The sequence below is a fragment of the Rhinoraja longicauda genome, chromosome 31, assembly GCF_053455715.1.
Source record: "Rhinoraja longicauda isolate Sanriku21f chromosome 31, sRhiLon1.1, whole genome shotgun sequence".
Lineage (NCBI taxonomy): Eukaryota > Metazoa > Chordata > Chondrichthyes > Rajiformes > Arhynchobatidae > Rhinoraja > Rhinoraja longicauda.
Genome location: NC_135983.1, coordinates 24,086,309 through 24,100,989, shown reverse-complemented (window position 1 = coordinate 24,100,989; position 14,681 = coordinate 24,086,309). Strand labels below are relative to the sequence as shown.

General features: G+C 46.4%; 1 protein-coding gene across 1 annotated transcript in view; it reads left to right on the top strand.

The window, feature by feature from the left end:
- LOC144608287 (pappalysin-1-like) overlaps window positions 1-14,681 on the top strand; it is a gene marked incomplete at its 5' end in the record, with an annotated part of 275,710 nt that overhangs the window by 213,686 nt on the left and 47,343 nt on the right. Inside the window, one exon of the mRNA XM_078425903.1 lies at window positions 1,592-1,693. Coding sequence (XP_078282029.1) covers window positions 1,592-1,693 — 102 coding nt within the window. The remainder of the gene's footprint in view (window positions 1-1,591; window positions 1,694-14,681) is intronic.

The following is a 14,681-nucleotide window of genomic DNA, read 5'->3' as shown; positions in this document are numbered from 1 at the left end:
AGTAATTGCGCGAGGTAGCTTTGCAAACGGGACACTTTGGCAGTGTGGCATGAAACCGGAGCACCCGGAGAAAACCCACGCAGTCACGGGGAGATCGTACAAACTCTGTGCAGACAGCACCCAAAGTCAGGATCGAACCTGGGGTCCCTTGCGCTGTAAGGCAGCAACTCTACCGCTGTGCCACCGTGCCGCCCAATTTCTTCCATTGTCGTGTGCAGAGTTGGAGATACTGCAAAGCTTAGAAATGTTCTTCATTGAAACCATCAAGACCAGCTGAGTCCATCAGTGACAATGTGCACACCAATTTCGTTGTGAACATTTCTCTGAACCTCAACTTGATATTTAGACTCTGCAGTTAAATGAAACAAATAAAATATGTAATATGGTACTTGTTAATGATTTAACATCTAACTATTTATCAGATGTTAATTTATCTGTTAATTTTTTTAAAATCTAGCTTGAGAAATGGGAACTAGATATGAGGAAGGTTTTGTATAAACAAAGATGACTACAGAGACACAAAATGCTGGAGTAATTCAGCGGGTCAGGCAGCATTTCTGGACAAAACAATATAGGCGATATTTTGGGTCAGAACCCTTCTTCAGACCAATGCAGATTTATTAAAACTGGAGATTGGACGGAATACTGTCAATACTGAAACAATTAACAGTTACCTGAGTCACAGGGTGACACCCAAACGAGTGCCTTAAATTTGCATCCAGTCAATCTCTTTACGAGAAAATAACCTATCTCCATTGACTGAGCCTCTGAAGATAGACACAAAAAGCTGGAGTAAGTAACTCAGCGGGTCAGGCAGCATCTCTGGAGAGAAGGATTAGGTGACGTTTAGCTGAAACAACGAAAAGGAATAGGCGTGTCTGAAGAGGGGTCTCGACCCGAAACATCACCTATACCTTTTCTCCGGGGAGGCTGCCTGACCCGCTGAGTTACTCCGGCATTTTGTGCCTTATCTTCGGTGTAAACCGACATCTGTGGTTCCTTCTCACGTTTTTAACTGAGCCGCCACTGCCCCATAACAGGGTACTGATTGTGGATGATCAGCCATGACCACGGTGAATGGCGGTGCTTGCTCGAAGGGCCGAATGGCCTCCTCCTGCATCTATTGTCTATTGTCTATAATCATGCACAATATTTTTGCTTTCAACTCCATGTGTCACGGGGGTGGAAGGGATGGGGGGATGGGGGGGGGGGTGTGGGTGGGGGGATGAGGGACTGGGGGGATGGGGGGATGGGGGGATGGCGGGGAAAGGGTGGATGGGAGGATGGGGAGGATGGGGAGGAAAGGGGGGATGAGGGGATGGGGGGATGGGGGGACTGGGGGACTGGGGGGATGGGGGGACTGGGGGACTGGGGGGATGGAGGGGGGATGGGGGGATGGGGGTGGGGGGTGGGGGGGATGGGGGAGATGGGGGGGTTGGGTGTGTCCAAATGTCCATCTCAGTTTGGTGACCCGTGGTCAAATACCTGCCACGTCACCCCTCACGTTCATAAGCAGAACGCTCTGAAAGGCAGGGCCTAGTCTCTTTGCAATCTCTACAGATTTTAATTCCTACTGTGTTTATTGCCGTAGCAGCCTTTCGTGGGGGACAACTATTGCGATGGAAACAACAACCGGGCCTACTGCAGCTATGACGGGGGGGACTGCTGTGATTCTACAGTCTTCGCTAAAAAGGTTAGGACCCTTCAAAATTGCTTCCTTAATATTTATCTTCGCCCATGTTTGAACTGCAGTGTTCGTGTGCGTTGTGCCCTGATGGACTTAAGAGAGAGTTCGATAGAGCTCTAGGGGCTAGTGGAATCAAGGGATACGGGGAGAATTTGCAGGCACGGGTTATTGATTGTGGACGATCGGCCATGATCACAATGAATGGCACTGCTGGCTCGAAGGGCTGAATGGCCTCCTCCTGCATCTATTTTCTATGTTGTATGTTCTATGTGTCCTCTCTCACAAGTTTAAAGACCAAAGAAGGTTTTTAAAATTTAGTTTAAGGACATGGCGCGGAAACAGGCCCCTCGGCCCACCGAGTCCCCACCGGCCAGCGATCCCCGCTCTTTAAGTCTATCCTACACTAGGGGCAACTTTTTTTGCACACAATTATACCAAGCCAATTAACATTACAAACAAACCTGTATGAATGTGGAGTGTGAGAGGAGACCGGAGCACCCGGAGAAGACTCACGTCGGTCACAGGGAGAATGTCCAATAAACTCTGTACAGACAAGCACCCCGTAGTCAGGATCGAACCGGGGTCTCTGGCGCTGGAATCGCTGGAAGGCAGCAACTCTACCCCCTGCGCCACCATGTGTAGAGAGAGCGGGTTGCGAATGTGAGCTAGCATAGACTCGGTGGGCCAAAGAGCCTGTTTCCATGCTGTTCCCCTAAACTAAACTAAAACTAAACTAGAGATATTAATGGCACGCCAGTGGCTATATTTCACAGCTTGACCAAATGTCCTCCTTAAAATTTTATTGGCACAGGTAAGAAACTGATGGGTGCCTCATCAGGGCAAGTATGTGTGTTTCAACGCAACCTTTAAGCAATGACAAGGATCTTTAGCAACTTTGGGAGATATACAAGCTAACTCCTATAATATTTTATCTAGCTCCTATGAGATAAGTAGTGGGCCATTAATTTTTTGTAAATACTGTAGTACAGAAGCATCATAATTTTTTCTGCTCTGGTTTTAGAGCTCTCTCTCTCTCTTTCTCCATCTCTCTCTCTCTCTTTCTCCATCTCTCCCTCCCTCTCTCTCTCTCTCTCTCTCTCTCTCTCTCTCTCTCTCTCTCTCTCTCTCTCTCTCTCCTCTCTCTCTCTCTCTCTCTCTCTCTCTCTCTCTCTCTCTCTCACACTCTCACTCTCTCTCTCTCTCTCTCACTCTCTCTCTTTCTCCCTCTCCCTCTCCCTCTCCCTCTCCCTCTCCCTCTCCTCTCCTCCCTCTCCTCTCCTCCCTCTCCCTCTCCCTCTCCTCTCCCCCTCCCTCTCCCTCTCCTCTCCCTCTCCCTCTCTCCTCCTCCTCTCCTCCTCTCCACTCAAGGTCTTCCCCCACCCATATTCACATCTTGAACATTTAAACTTTGCAGTTATTCCACAAAAATACCGGTCTCATCATTCCCAATCCGACAGATGTTGCAGAATTCCCACGCGGGAATGTGTGCAACGTAAGATCAGGTGAAGCTCAATAAATAGAGATCTACCTCTTTGGTGACCCTCGGACTATCTTTGACCGCTTTAACCTTGCACTGAACGTTATTCCCTTATTGTGTATCTATACGCTGCAAATGGCTGGATTTGCAATCATGCGTTGTCTTTCTGCTGACTGGTTAACACATATCATATCATATCATATCATATATATACAGCCGGAAACAGGCCTTTTCGGCCCTCCAAGTCCGTGCCGCCCGAGCGATCCCCGTACATTAACTATCCTACACCACTAGGGACAATTTTTACATTTTACCCAGCCAATTAACCTACATACCTGTACGTCTTTGGAGTGTGGAGGAAACCGAAGATCTCGGAGAAAACCCACGCAGGTCACGGGGAGAACGTACAAACTCCTTACAGTGCAGCACCCGTAGTCAGGATCGAAACCTGAGTCTCCGGCGCTGCATTCGCTGTAAAGCAGCAACTCTACCGCTGTGCTACCGTGCCGCTGTGCTACCGTATCAAAAGCAGATTATTTGAAGGAGGTATAAGAAAATAACTGCAGATGCTGGTACAAATTGATTTATTCACAAAATGCTGGAGTAACTCAGCAGGTCAGGCAGCATCTCGGGAGAGAAGGAATGGGTGACGTTTCAGGCCGAGACCCTCCTTCAGACTGAGAGTCAGGGGAGTGGGAGGGTACACACAGCATGTAAGGTGTGAAAAGGACAGATCAAAGCAGACGGTGGTCGAGGAAAAGGTCAATGGTTCATCGTTGGCTGAGGGGAAGATGACAACAGTACTACTGATCAGGAGGGCAGTGAAGCTAGCAGGAGACCTCGTGTGTGGGGGGGCGGGGGGGGGGGGCAGAGAGAGAGGGAAAGCAAGAGTTACTTGAATTTAGAGAAGTCAATATTCAGACCTGGCGGGTTGAATGTTATCTGCTGTTCCACATTATCAGGATGCAGGGCGCCACACTTGTGGGCAGCAGAATAACACTGAGCTCGAGATGTGGCGCCAGGTTTGGTTGTAGGGAGGACACTGGAAAGCACTGACGTGGCCCTCAGACTGTTCCTCAGCGAGGAGAGGCGGGGAAAAGCACGCGGCCAATGCAAACAACTTGGTCGATCACGTTAGGCCGGCGGTAGACGTCGCTGCCTCTTACAGCGAACGCAGCGCCGGAGACTCCGGGTTCGATCCTGACCACGGGCGCCGTCTGCACGGAGTTTGTACGTTCTCCCCGTGACCTGCCTGGGTTTTCTCCGAGATCTTCGGTTTCCTCCCACACTCCAAAGACGTACAGGTTTGTAGGTTAATTGGCTGGGTAAATGTAAAAATTAAAGGATAGTGTTAATGTGTGGGGATCGCTAATTGGCACGGACCCGGTGGGCCGAAGAGCTGTTTCCGTGGTGTATCCCTAAACTAAACTGAACTAAATCTCATGTATGGTGAATCAGCTTCCTTCTCCTCAGACGCTGCCTTGACCTCTGACTATTTCCAGAATTTTCAGTTTCCAAACTACTTCCAAATTCCAGAACCTGCTGATTGTGAGCAAGATGTTGCAATGTGGTCTCACTTGCTATGCACCTCTTAACAAGTCAAGTCAAGTCAAGTCAATTTTATTTGATATAGCACTTTTTAAAAACAACCCACGTTGACCAAAGTGCTGTACATCAGTTCAGGGTACTAAGAAAACGAACATACAATGGCACACAAACATAACAGCACACACATAAACAGTTCACAGCGCCCCCTCAAGAAGGTCTCAAACGCTAGGGAGTAGAAATAGGTTTTGAGCCTGGACTTAAAGGAGTCGATGGAGGGGGCAGTTCTGATGGGGAGAGGGATGCTGTTCCACAGTCTAGGAGCTGAAACCGCAAAAGCGCGGTCACTCCCTGAGCTTAAGCCTAGACCGCGGGATAGTGAGTAGCCCCAAGTCGGCCGACCTGAGGGACCTGGAGATAGAGTGGTGGTTAGAAGATTTTTGATATGGCTGTTTAGGGCTTTGTATGTGAATAGGAGGAGCTTGAAGTTGATTCTGTACTGTACTGGGAGCCAGTGGAGAGAGGCATAAACTCGTGAGAAAGTCCAGTCTGTTTATTGTTCTTCATCTCTCTACATCATCTATCGTTTCCCTTATCCCTAACCAGTCTGAAGAAGGGTCTCGACACAAAACGTCACCCATTCCTTCTCTCCAGAGATGCTGCCTGTCCCGCTGAGTTACTCCAACATTTTGTGTCTATCTTCGATTTAAACCGGCATCTCAGTTCCTTCCCGCACAGTCATATCTGATCCTTTGGTTTGGCCATTTAAGATGCTGGAATGAGCACCTTTAAAACAGACAGTATATGTGGGTGACGGTTATTACCTTGTGCTGATATAAGAAGGGTCTCGACCCAAAACGTCACCCATTCCTTCTCTCCTGAGATGCTGCCTGACCTGCTGAGTTACTCCAGCATTTTGTGAATAAATACCTTCGATTTATACCGGCATCTGCAGTTATTTTCTTATAAGACTATTTGGTGTAAGCATGAAGTGGTCAGCTCTGTAATAAGGTGCAATTTCGGGGCACTGTAAAAGAACTGGGGATTTCAAGTTTTTCATGCAACTGTGCCAATTTTAACTGCTCCAGGATTGCAATCTAATGCTTTGGCAGGGTGATAAAGTCGAGCAAAAAAAAACTGCTTGTGCTTTTCAAAACCTTGCAATTAATTGTTGTTAATTTTTCTAGATTAGGTTAGTTTAGAGATACAGCGCGGAAACAGGCCCTTCGGCCCACCGAGTCCGCACCGACCAGCGATCCCCGCACACTAACACCACCCCACACACACACACACAATGTGGACAATTTACACTTATACCGAGCCAATTAACCTACAAAACCCCGCACGTCTTTGGAGTGTGGGAGGAAACCGAAGTTCTCGGAGAAAACCCACGCAGGTCACGGGGAGAACGTACAGGCAGCGCCCGTAGTCGGGATCGAACCCGGGTCTCTGGGTGTTCTGAATGTCCAAAATCAACTGGCGTGGATTGTGGATCTTCAAAAAAAAAAGCAACAAATGTGCTTGCTTTAAACATTTTTCATGAGTAAACACTGTCCTACTGACTTCCCCTGAAAGACTCCCTTATGTCTGTCCGAGTGTTGGCCCTGACAGGCTGTTTCTAAACGCCCCTTGAATGACAGGAGTGGAGCGCAGCTGTGGCCCTGTGGAACAGTGTAGTCCAGAACACATGTTTACACAGCTCGCGAAGCTGAATGCACACTGCATGCATTACGTGCACTGTGTTGCAGCCCAGAGGTGTACGAGGGAACAGAGTAGGGACACAAAAGGAGTTTTATCACTGTGGAAGCAAGCTAATATTCTTACCAGAAGATTATCGCTCCACCCGGTTGCTCTCTTCAAAAACGTTGTGCTTGCACGATGTACAAATCAACCTGCATACATTTTCTTAGAAAGGGCTTGTTTCTGCGCTGTATATCTAAACTAAATTGCCTCTTAAACTTTGCTGTCATTTAATATACCATCTTTAACATATATTATTCTCAGTGTCCTGTTTCTCCCAGTGGACAAGTCTCTTTAAATGCCTGTTGATTACTTGCAGATTAAAATCATTGACAAATTTAGCATCAATGGAAAAGCAAGATAGATTGACAAATGCCCAAATGACGACTGCTGATTCAACTTAAGTCTTACTGCTAACTTACGAACAACTTAAGTGCCTTCCAAAACACTTCACCGTAGTTTGTTCCTGCTGTTCAGCCGGACATCATAGCTTGGCAGTTACCTTGTGACCAAGCAACTTGAGCAATGACATTGAATTTAGTTTAGTTTAGTTTCGAGGCACAGCACGGAAACAGGCCCTTCGGCCCATCGAGTCCGCGCCGTCCAGCGATCACCCCGTACACTGTCCTACGCACACTCGGGAATATTTAGCATTTTCCAGAAAGCCAATTAACCTGCAAACCTGCACGTCTTTGGAGTGTGAGTGGAAGCTGGAGCACCCTGAGAAAACCCACGCAGGTTCACAGGGAGAACATACAAACTCCATAGGGACAAGCACCCATAGTCAGGATCTAACCCGGGTCTTTGGAGCTGTAAAGCAGTAACTCTACTGCCGCACCACTTACTTTTTTTAGATTTTAGATTTAGATTTAGAGATACAGCGCGGAAACAGGCCCTTCGGCCCACCGAGCCCGCGCCTCCCAGCGATCCCCGCACACTAACACTATCCTACACACACTAGGGACAATTTTTACATTTGCCCAGCCAATTAACCTACATACCTGTACGTCTTTGGAGTGTGGGAGGAAACTGAAGATCTCGGAGAAAACCCACGCAGGTCACGGGGAGAACGTACAAACTCCGTACAGACGGCGCCCGTAGTCAGGATCGAACCTGAGTCTCTGGCGCTGCATTCGCTGTAAGGCAGCAACTCTACCGCTGCGCCACCGTGCCGCGCTACTTTAGAGATACAGTGCAGGAACAGGCCCTTCGGCCCATCCAGTCTGCGCCGACCAGCGGGCTCAATGAACTCTGATATCAAAATATAAAAAGATTCACTTGCCTTGCTCGGGCCTCTAAACTTCTCCTTGGAAATTGTCCCATTAGTTATTTCAAATCTACTCCCAACTTTCCAAATCGACCCTTATTCAATTCTTCATCAAAGGTAAAAAAAAAAAATCACACCTAGATGGACTCCACAGATACAACTTCATTTTTCAGATGCGTAAAACATCAACTAAACTTTAGGTGAGGACACAAGAACTGAAGGAGTAATCTCCAGCCTTGGGCCTACCTTTTCCTTCTCTGAGACTAGTTAGCTGCTTGTCACACTCTTTTCCAGTTTACTTCTCGAGGATGTGTGGGAAGGAAGTGCAGATGCTGGTTTATAGCGAAGATAGACACAAAATGCTGGTGTAACTCAGTGTAGGAAATAACTGCAGGTGCTGGTAGAAATCAAAGGTATCACAAAATGCTGGACTAACTCAGCAGGTCAGGCAGCATCTTGGAAAGAAGGAATGGGTGACGTTTCGGGTCGAGACCCTTCTTTAGACTGATGTCAGGTCGAGACCCTTCTTCAGGCTGATGTCAGGTGGAGACCCTTCTTCAGGCTGATGTCAGGTCGAGACCCTTCTTCAGACTGAAGAAGGGTCTCAACCCGAAACGTTACCCATTTCTTCTCTCCGAGATGCTGCTTGGTGTAACTCAGTGGATCAGGCAACATCTCTGGAGAAAAGGAATGGGTGATGTTTCGGGTCGGAACTCTTCTTCAGAATGATAGACGGAGGTGGGGGGGGACGGGACTGGAAAACTGATCCCACCACCCTCCCCCCCCCCCTCCCCCATCCACCTCTATCTTTCAGTCTGAAGAAGGGTTCTGACATGAAACGTCACCTATTCCTATTCACCAGAGATGGTCTACTTCTAGAGCATGTTCCTTAAGCCATTATGCTTCTCCTGAATTTGCATCCTCCTAACAACTCATTTCTTTATTAATGTTCTGAAGAGGGATGGGGTGGTGGGTGGTATTTTACTTCCTTTGGACATAGAATTATGTAGCACAGAAACTGGACCTTTAGCCCACCTTGTCCACACCGACCATCAAGTACCTATGCTGACTAATCATATTTAGCGCAGTCCATAGTCCTCCAGAACGAGGTGATTCAGGTGGTCATCCAGATACCACGGAAATGTTGTGGAAGTCCCATCATCCAAATCGGGGTGAAAATGTTTGTTCTTGGATCCCCTCTAAACCTCTTGCACCTTCCCCTCCTTTTAATTATCATACCTTGTTAACCCTTATTCAACACCGTAGTGTGTTGAGATGCAATGGAGCGATGGAAGTGCAAGCTATCTAATACATTGCGAGTAATGCTGCTGAAAGAGGAACTAGGGGAATTCAGCTCAGACTGGCAATGCAGGCCCAGGTTTAACATTGGGCGCAGCGGTAGAGTTGCTGCCTTACAGAGTCAGAGACCCGGGTTCGATCCCGACTACGGGCGCTGTCTGCACGGAGTTTGTACGTTCTCCCCTTGACCTGCGAGGCTTTTCTCCAGGATCTCCATTGGTTAATTGGCTTTGGTAAAATTGTAAATTGTGTGGAATATTGCCCGTGTACGGGGTGATCGCTGGTCGGCGCGGACTGGATGGGCCGAAGGGCCTGTATCTGCACTGTATCTCTAAAGTAAGTCTGCAGTAAAATCTCCTTCGAAAGGCAGCGTCTCAGAGTGAAGCTCTCCCCCAAAACCTCTATAACATATAACATATAACAACTACAGCATGGAAACAGGCCTGTCCGGCCCTACCAGTCCACGCCGACCATTCTCCCTGACCTAGTCTCATCTACCTGCACTCAGACCATAACCCTCCAATCCCCTCCTATCCATATACCTATCCAATTTACTCTTAAATAATAAAATCGAGCCAGCCTCCACCACTTCCACCGGAAGCCCATTCCATACAGCCACAACCCTCTGAGTAAAGAAGTTCCCCCTCATGTTACCCCTAAACCTTTGTCCCTCAATTCTGAAGCTATGTCCCTTGTTGGAATCTTCCCCACTCTCAAAGGGAAAAGCCTACCCACGTCAACTCTGTCCGTCCCTCTCAAAATTTTAAAAACCTCTATCAAGTCCCCCCTCAACCTTCTACGCTCCAAAGAATAAAGACCCAACCTATTCAACCTCTCTCTGTAGCCTAAGTACTGAAACCCAGGCAACATTCTAGTAAATCTCCTCTGTACCCTCTCCATTTTGTCGACATCCTTCCTATAATTTGGCGACCAGAACTGCACACCATACTCCAGATTCGGCCTCACCAATGCCCTGTACAATTTCAACATTACATCCCAACTTCTATACTCGATGCTCTGATTTATAAAGGCAAGCATACCAAACGCCTTCTTCACCACCCTATCCACATGAGATTCCACCTTCAGGGAACAATGCACAGTTATTCCCAGATCCCTCTGTTCCACTGCATTCCTCAATTCCCTACCATTTACCCTGTACGTCCTATTTTGATTTGTCCTACCAAAATGCAGCACCTCACACTTATCAGCATTAAACTCCATCTGCCATCTTTCAGCCCACTCTTCCAAAAGGCCCAAGTCTCTCTGTAGACTTTGAAAATCTACCTCACTTATTAACTACTCCACCTATCTTAGTATCATCTGCATATTTACTAATCCAATTTGCCACACCATCATCCAGATCATTAATGTAAATGACAAACAACAGTGGACCCAACACAGATCCTTGGGGCACTCCACTAGACACTGGCCTCCAACCTGACATACAATTGTCAACCATTACCCTCTGGTATCTCCCATTCAGCCATTGTTGAATCCATCTTGCAACCTCACTATTAATACCCAACGATTTAACCTTCTTAATCAACCTTCCATGTGGAACCTTGTCAAATGCCTTACTGAAGTCCATATAGACAACATCCACAGCCTTGCCCTTATCAATTTCCCTGGTAACCTCTTCAAAAAATTCAAGAAGATTAGTCAAACATGACCTTCCAGGCACAAATCCATGTTGACTGTTTCTAATCAGGCCTTGATTATCCAAATAATTATATATATTGTCCCTAAGTATCTTTTCCATTAATTTTCCCACCACAGACGTCAAACTAATAGGTCTATAATTGCTAGGTTTACTTTTAGAACCTTTTTTAAACAAAGGCACAACATGCGCAATGCGCCAATCTTCCGGCACCATCCCTGTTTCTAATGACGTTTGAAATATTTCCGTCATAGCCCCTGCTATTTCTGCACTAACTTCCCTCAATGTCCTAGGGAATATCCTATCAGGACCTGGAGACTTATCCACTTTTATATTCTTCAAAAGTGTCCGTACCTCCTCTTCTTTAATCCTCCTAATTTCCATCACTACTCTACTTGTTTCGCTTACCTCACATAATTCAATATCCTTCTCCTCGGTAAATACCGAAGAAAAGAAATTGTTTAATATCTCCCCCATTTCTTCCGGCTCAGCACATAGCTGTCCACTCTGACTCTCTAATGGACCAATTTTATCCCTCACTATCCTTTTGCTATTGACATATCTGTAGAACCCCTTGGGGTTTACTTTTACATTACTTGCCAAAGCAGCCTCATATCTTTTTTTCGCTTTTCTAATTTATTTTTTAAGATTCCTTTTACATTCTTTATATTCCTCAAAAACCTCATTTACTCCCTGCCGCTTATATTTATTGTATATCTCCCTCTTTTTCCGAACCAAGTGTCCAATTTCCCTGGAAAACCACGGCTCTTTCAAATTATTATTCTTTCCTTTCCACCGAACAGGGACATAAAGACTCTGTACTCTCAAAATTTCACCTTTAAATATCCTCCATTTCTCTATTATATCCTTTTCATAAAACAACAATTTCCATTTCACTCCTTTTAAATCCTTTCTCATCTCCTCAAAATTAGCCTTTCTCCAATCCAAAATCTCAACCCTTGGTCCAGATTTGACCTTCTCCATAATGATATTGAAACTAATGGCATTATGATCACTAGACCCAAAGTGCTCCTCAACACATACCTCCGTCACCTGACCCATCTCATTTCCTAACAGGAGGTCCAACACTGCCCCTTCTCTGGTAGGCACCTCTACGTATTGCTGCAAAAAACTATCCTGCACACATTTTACAAACTCCAAACCATCCAGCCCTTTAACAGAATGTGATTCCCAGTCTATATACGGAAAATTGAAATCACCCACAATCACCACTCTGTGCTTACTACTAATATCTGCTATCTCCTTACATATTTGCTCTTCCAATTCTCGTTCCCTATTTGGCGGTCTATAATACACCCCTATAAGTGTTGTTAAACCTTTCTCATTTCTGAGTTCCACCCAAACAGCCTCCTTAATCGAGCCTTCTAGTCTGTCCTGCCAAAGCACTGCTGTGATATCCTCCCTGACAAGCAATGCAACACCCCCACCTCTTGCCCCTCCGATTCTATCACATCTGAAACAATGAAAATAAACAGCACCCAAATTTGTTGGGCTCAAATTCTGGAGGTATAAACCAGAGCCAATAGATTAATTAGTGCAGTAATAGTTTTACCAATTCCCAAATTGAAGCCCATTAAAAAAAAATAAAAAAAATAGATCGAGTTGGGTAAATAGGTTTGTCACATGCTGAGCGATTTGAGCATAGTAGCACACAAAAAGCATAGCAAGAGATAAAGGAATCAACAGTCATGTCAGATAGACACCGAAAAGCTGGAGTAACTCAGCGGTGACAGGCAGCGTCTCTGGGGAGAAGGAATGGGTGACGTTTCGGGTCAGGTGCCTGTCAATGAGAAAACGTGGGCGTGCAGGGTAGATTTACTAGGTTAATTCCCGGAATGGCGGGACTGTCATATGTTGAAAGACTGGAGCGACTAGGCTTGTATACACTGGAATTTAGAAGGATGAGGGGAGATCTTATCGAAACGTATAAGATTATTAAGGAGTTGGACATGTTAGAGGCAGGAAACATGTCCAGAACAAGGGGCCACAGTTTAAGAATAAGGGGTAGGCCCTTTAGAACTGAGATGAGGAAAAACTTTTTCAGTCAGAGAGTTGTGAATCTGTGGAATTCTCTGCCTCAGAAGGCAGTGGAGACCAATTCTCTGAATGCATTCAAGAGAGAGCTAGATAGAGCTCTTAAGGATAGCGGAGTCAGGGGGTATGTGGAGAAGGCAGGAACGGGGTACTGATTGAGAATGATCAGCCATGATCACATTGAATGGCGGTGCTGGCTCTAAGGGCCGAATGGCCTCCTCCTGCACCTATTGTCTATTGTCTATTGTGGCCATTGTAAAGTCTGACGGAAATGGGCTTTTTTTTTGGCGTTTTATTTATCTAACTTTTGAGCGCGTTATTCCAATCTCCCGCGGAAGATTTATGCATGGCGGACACATGGCAGTTTATGAGCTGTGTATGAAAATATACCCAGCTCCGAGAAATTTATAACGGCGGGCGATAAAACTGTTGAAGTCAACTGGAGCGGAAAAGTCGAAGGCCTCCACACAACGTTTGACAATATCAAAGGTTCTGAACTGCCACCCAGGCTTACGGGAGCTGTCTGCTTTTTACGGTTCCCCCACAGTCTGTATTAATCAGCGAGGGAAGACAGTAAAATGCAGAGACCCCAGCTTCTCGCTTCAAGTTTCTTCGAATGTGTGTTCTTTTCACATTTTAGGGAATGGAGTAAATCCAGAGAAAACTATTAATTTAACAGCGCCGATTTTATATTGTAATTAGCCTCCCAAAATATCATTCCAAACTGCTTATTTGCAACTGCGTCTGTTAAGTTGGTTAAGTCTGACCAAGTTTAGCAACCCAGGCGTTTTGCTTTTAGTTTAGTTTAGGGACACAGCGCGGGAGCAGGCCCTTCGGCCCACTGAGTCCATTCCGACCAGCGATCCCCAGCACTCTCTTGCACATTAGTACGCCTGCACGATCCTACACACTCAAGAGGGACAATTTACAATTGTTTATCAGAGTTAAATTAACCTACTAACCTGTATGTCTTTGGAGTGTGGGAAGAAACCGGACCACCCGGGAAAACTCACAGAGTCACATGGAGAACGTACATGAATCCGTAAAGGCAGCACCCTGTGGTCAGGATCGGACCTTGGTCTCTGGCATTGTAAGGCAGCAAATCTACCGTTTACAAAATACTTAAGGGGTTGGACAGGCCAGATGCAGGAAGATTGTTCCTGATGTTGGGGAAGTCCAGAACAAGGGGTCACAGTTTAAGGATAAGGGGGAAGTCTTTTAGGACCGAGATGAGAAAGTTTTTTTTCACACAGAGAGTGGTGAATCTGTGGAATTCTCTGCCACAGAAGGTTCACTAGGTTAATTCCCGGAATGGCGGGACTGTCGTATGTTGAAAGGCTGGAGCGATTGGGCTTGTATACACTGGAATTTAGAAGGATGAGGGGGGATCTTATTGAAACATATAAGATAATTAGGGGATTGGACACATTAGAGGCAGGAAACATGTTCCCAATGTTGGGGGAGTCCAGAACAAGGGGCCACAGTTTAAGAATAAGGGGTAGGCCATTTAGAACGGAGATGAGGAGGAACTTTTTCAATCAGAGAGTGGTGAAGGTGTGGAATTCTCTGCCTCAGAAGGCAGTGGAGGCCAGTTCGTTGGATGCTTTCAAGAGAGAGCTGGATAGAGCTCTTAAGGATAGCAGAGTGAGGGGGTATGGGGAGAAGGCAGGAACGGGGTACTGATTGAGAGTGATCAGCCATGATCGCATTGAATGGCGGTGCTGGCTCGAAGGGCTGAATGGCCTACTCCTGCACCTATTGTCTATTGTCTATTGTCTATTGTAGTTGAGGCCAGTTCATTGGCTATATTTAAGAGGGAGTTAGTTGTGGCCCTTGTGGCTAAAGGGAACAGGGGGTATGGAGAGAAGGCAGGTACGGGATACTGAGTTGGATGATCAGCCATGATCATATTAAATGGCAGTGCAGGCTCGAAGGGCCGAATGGTCTACTCCTG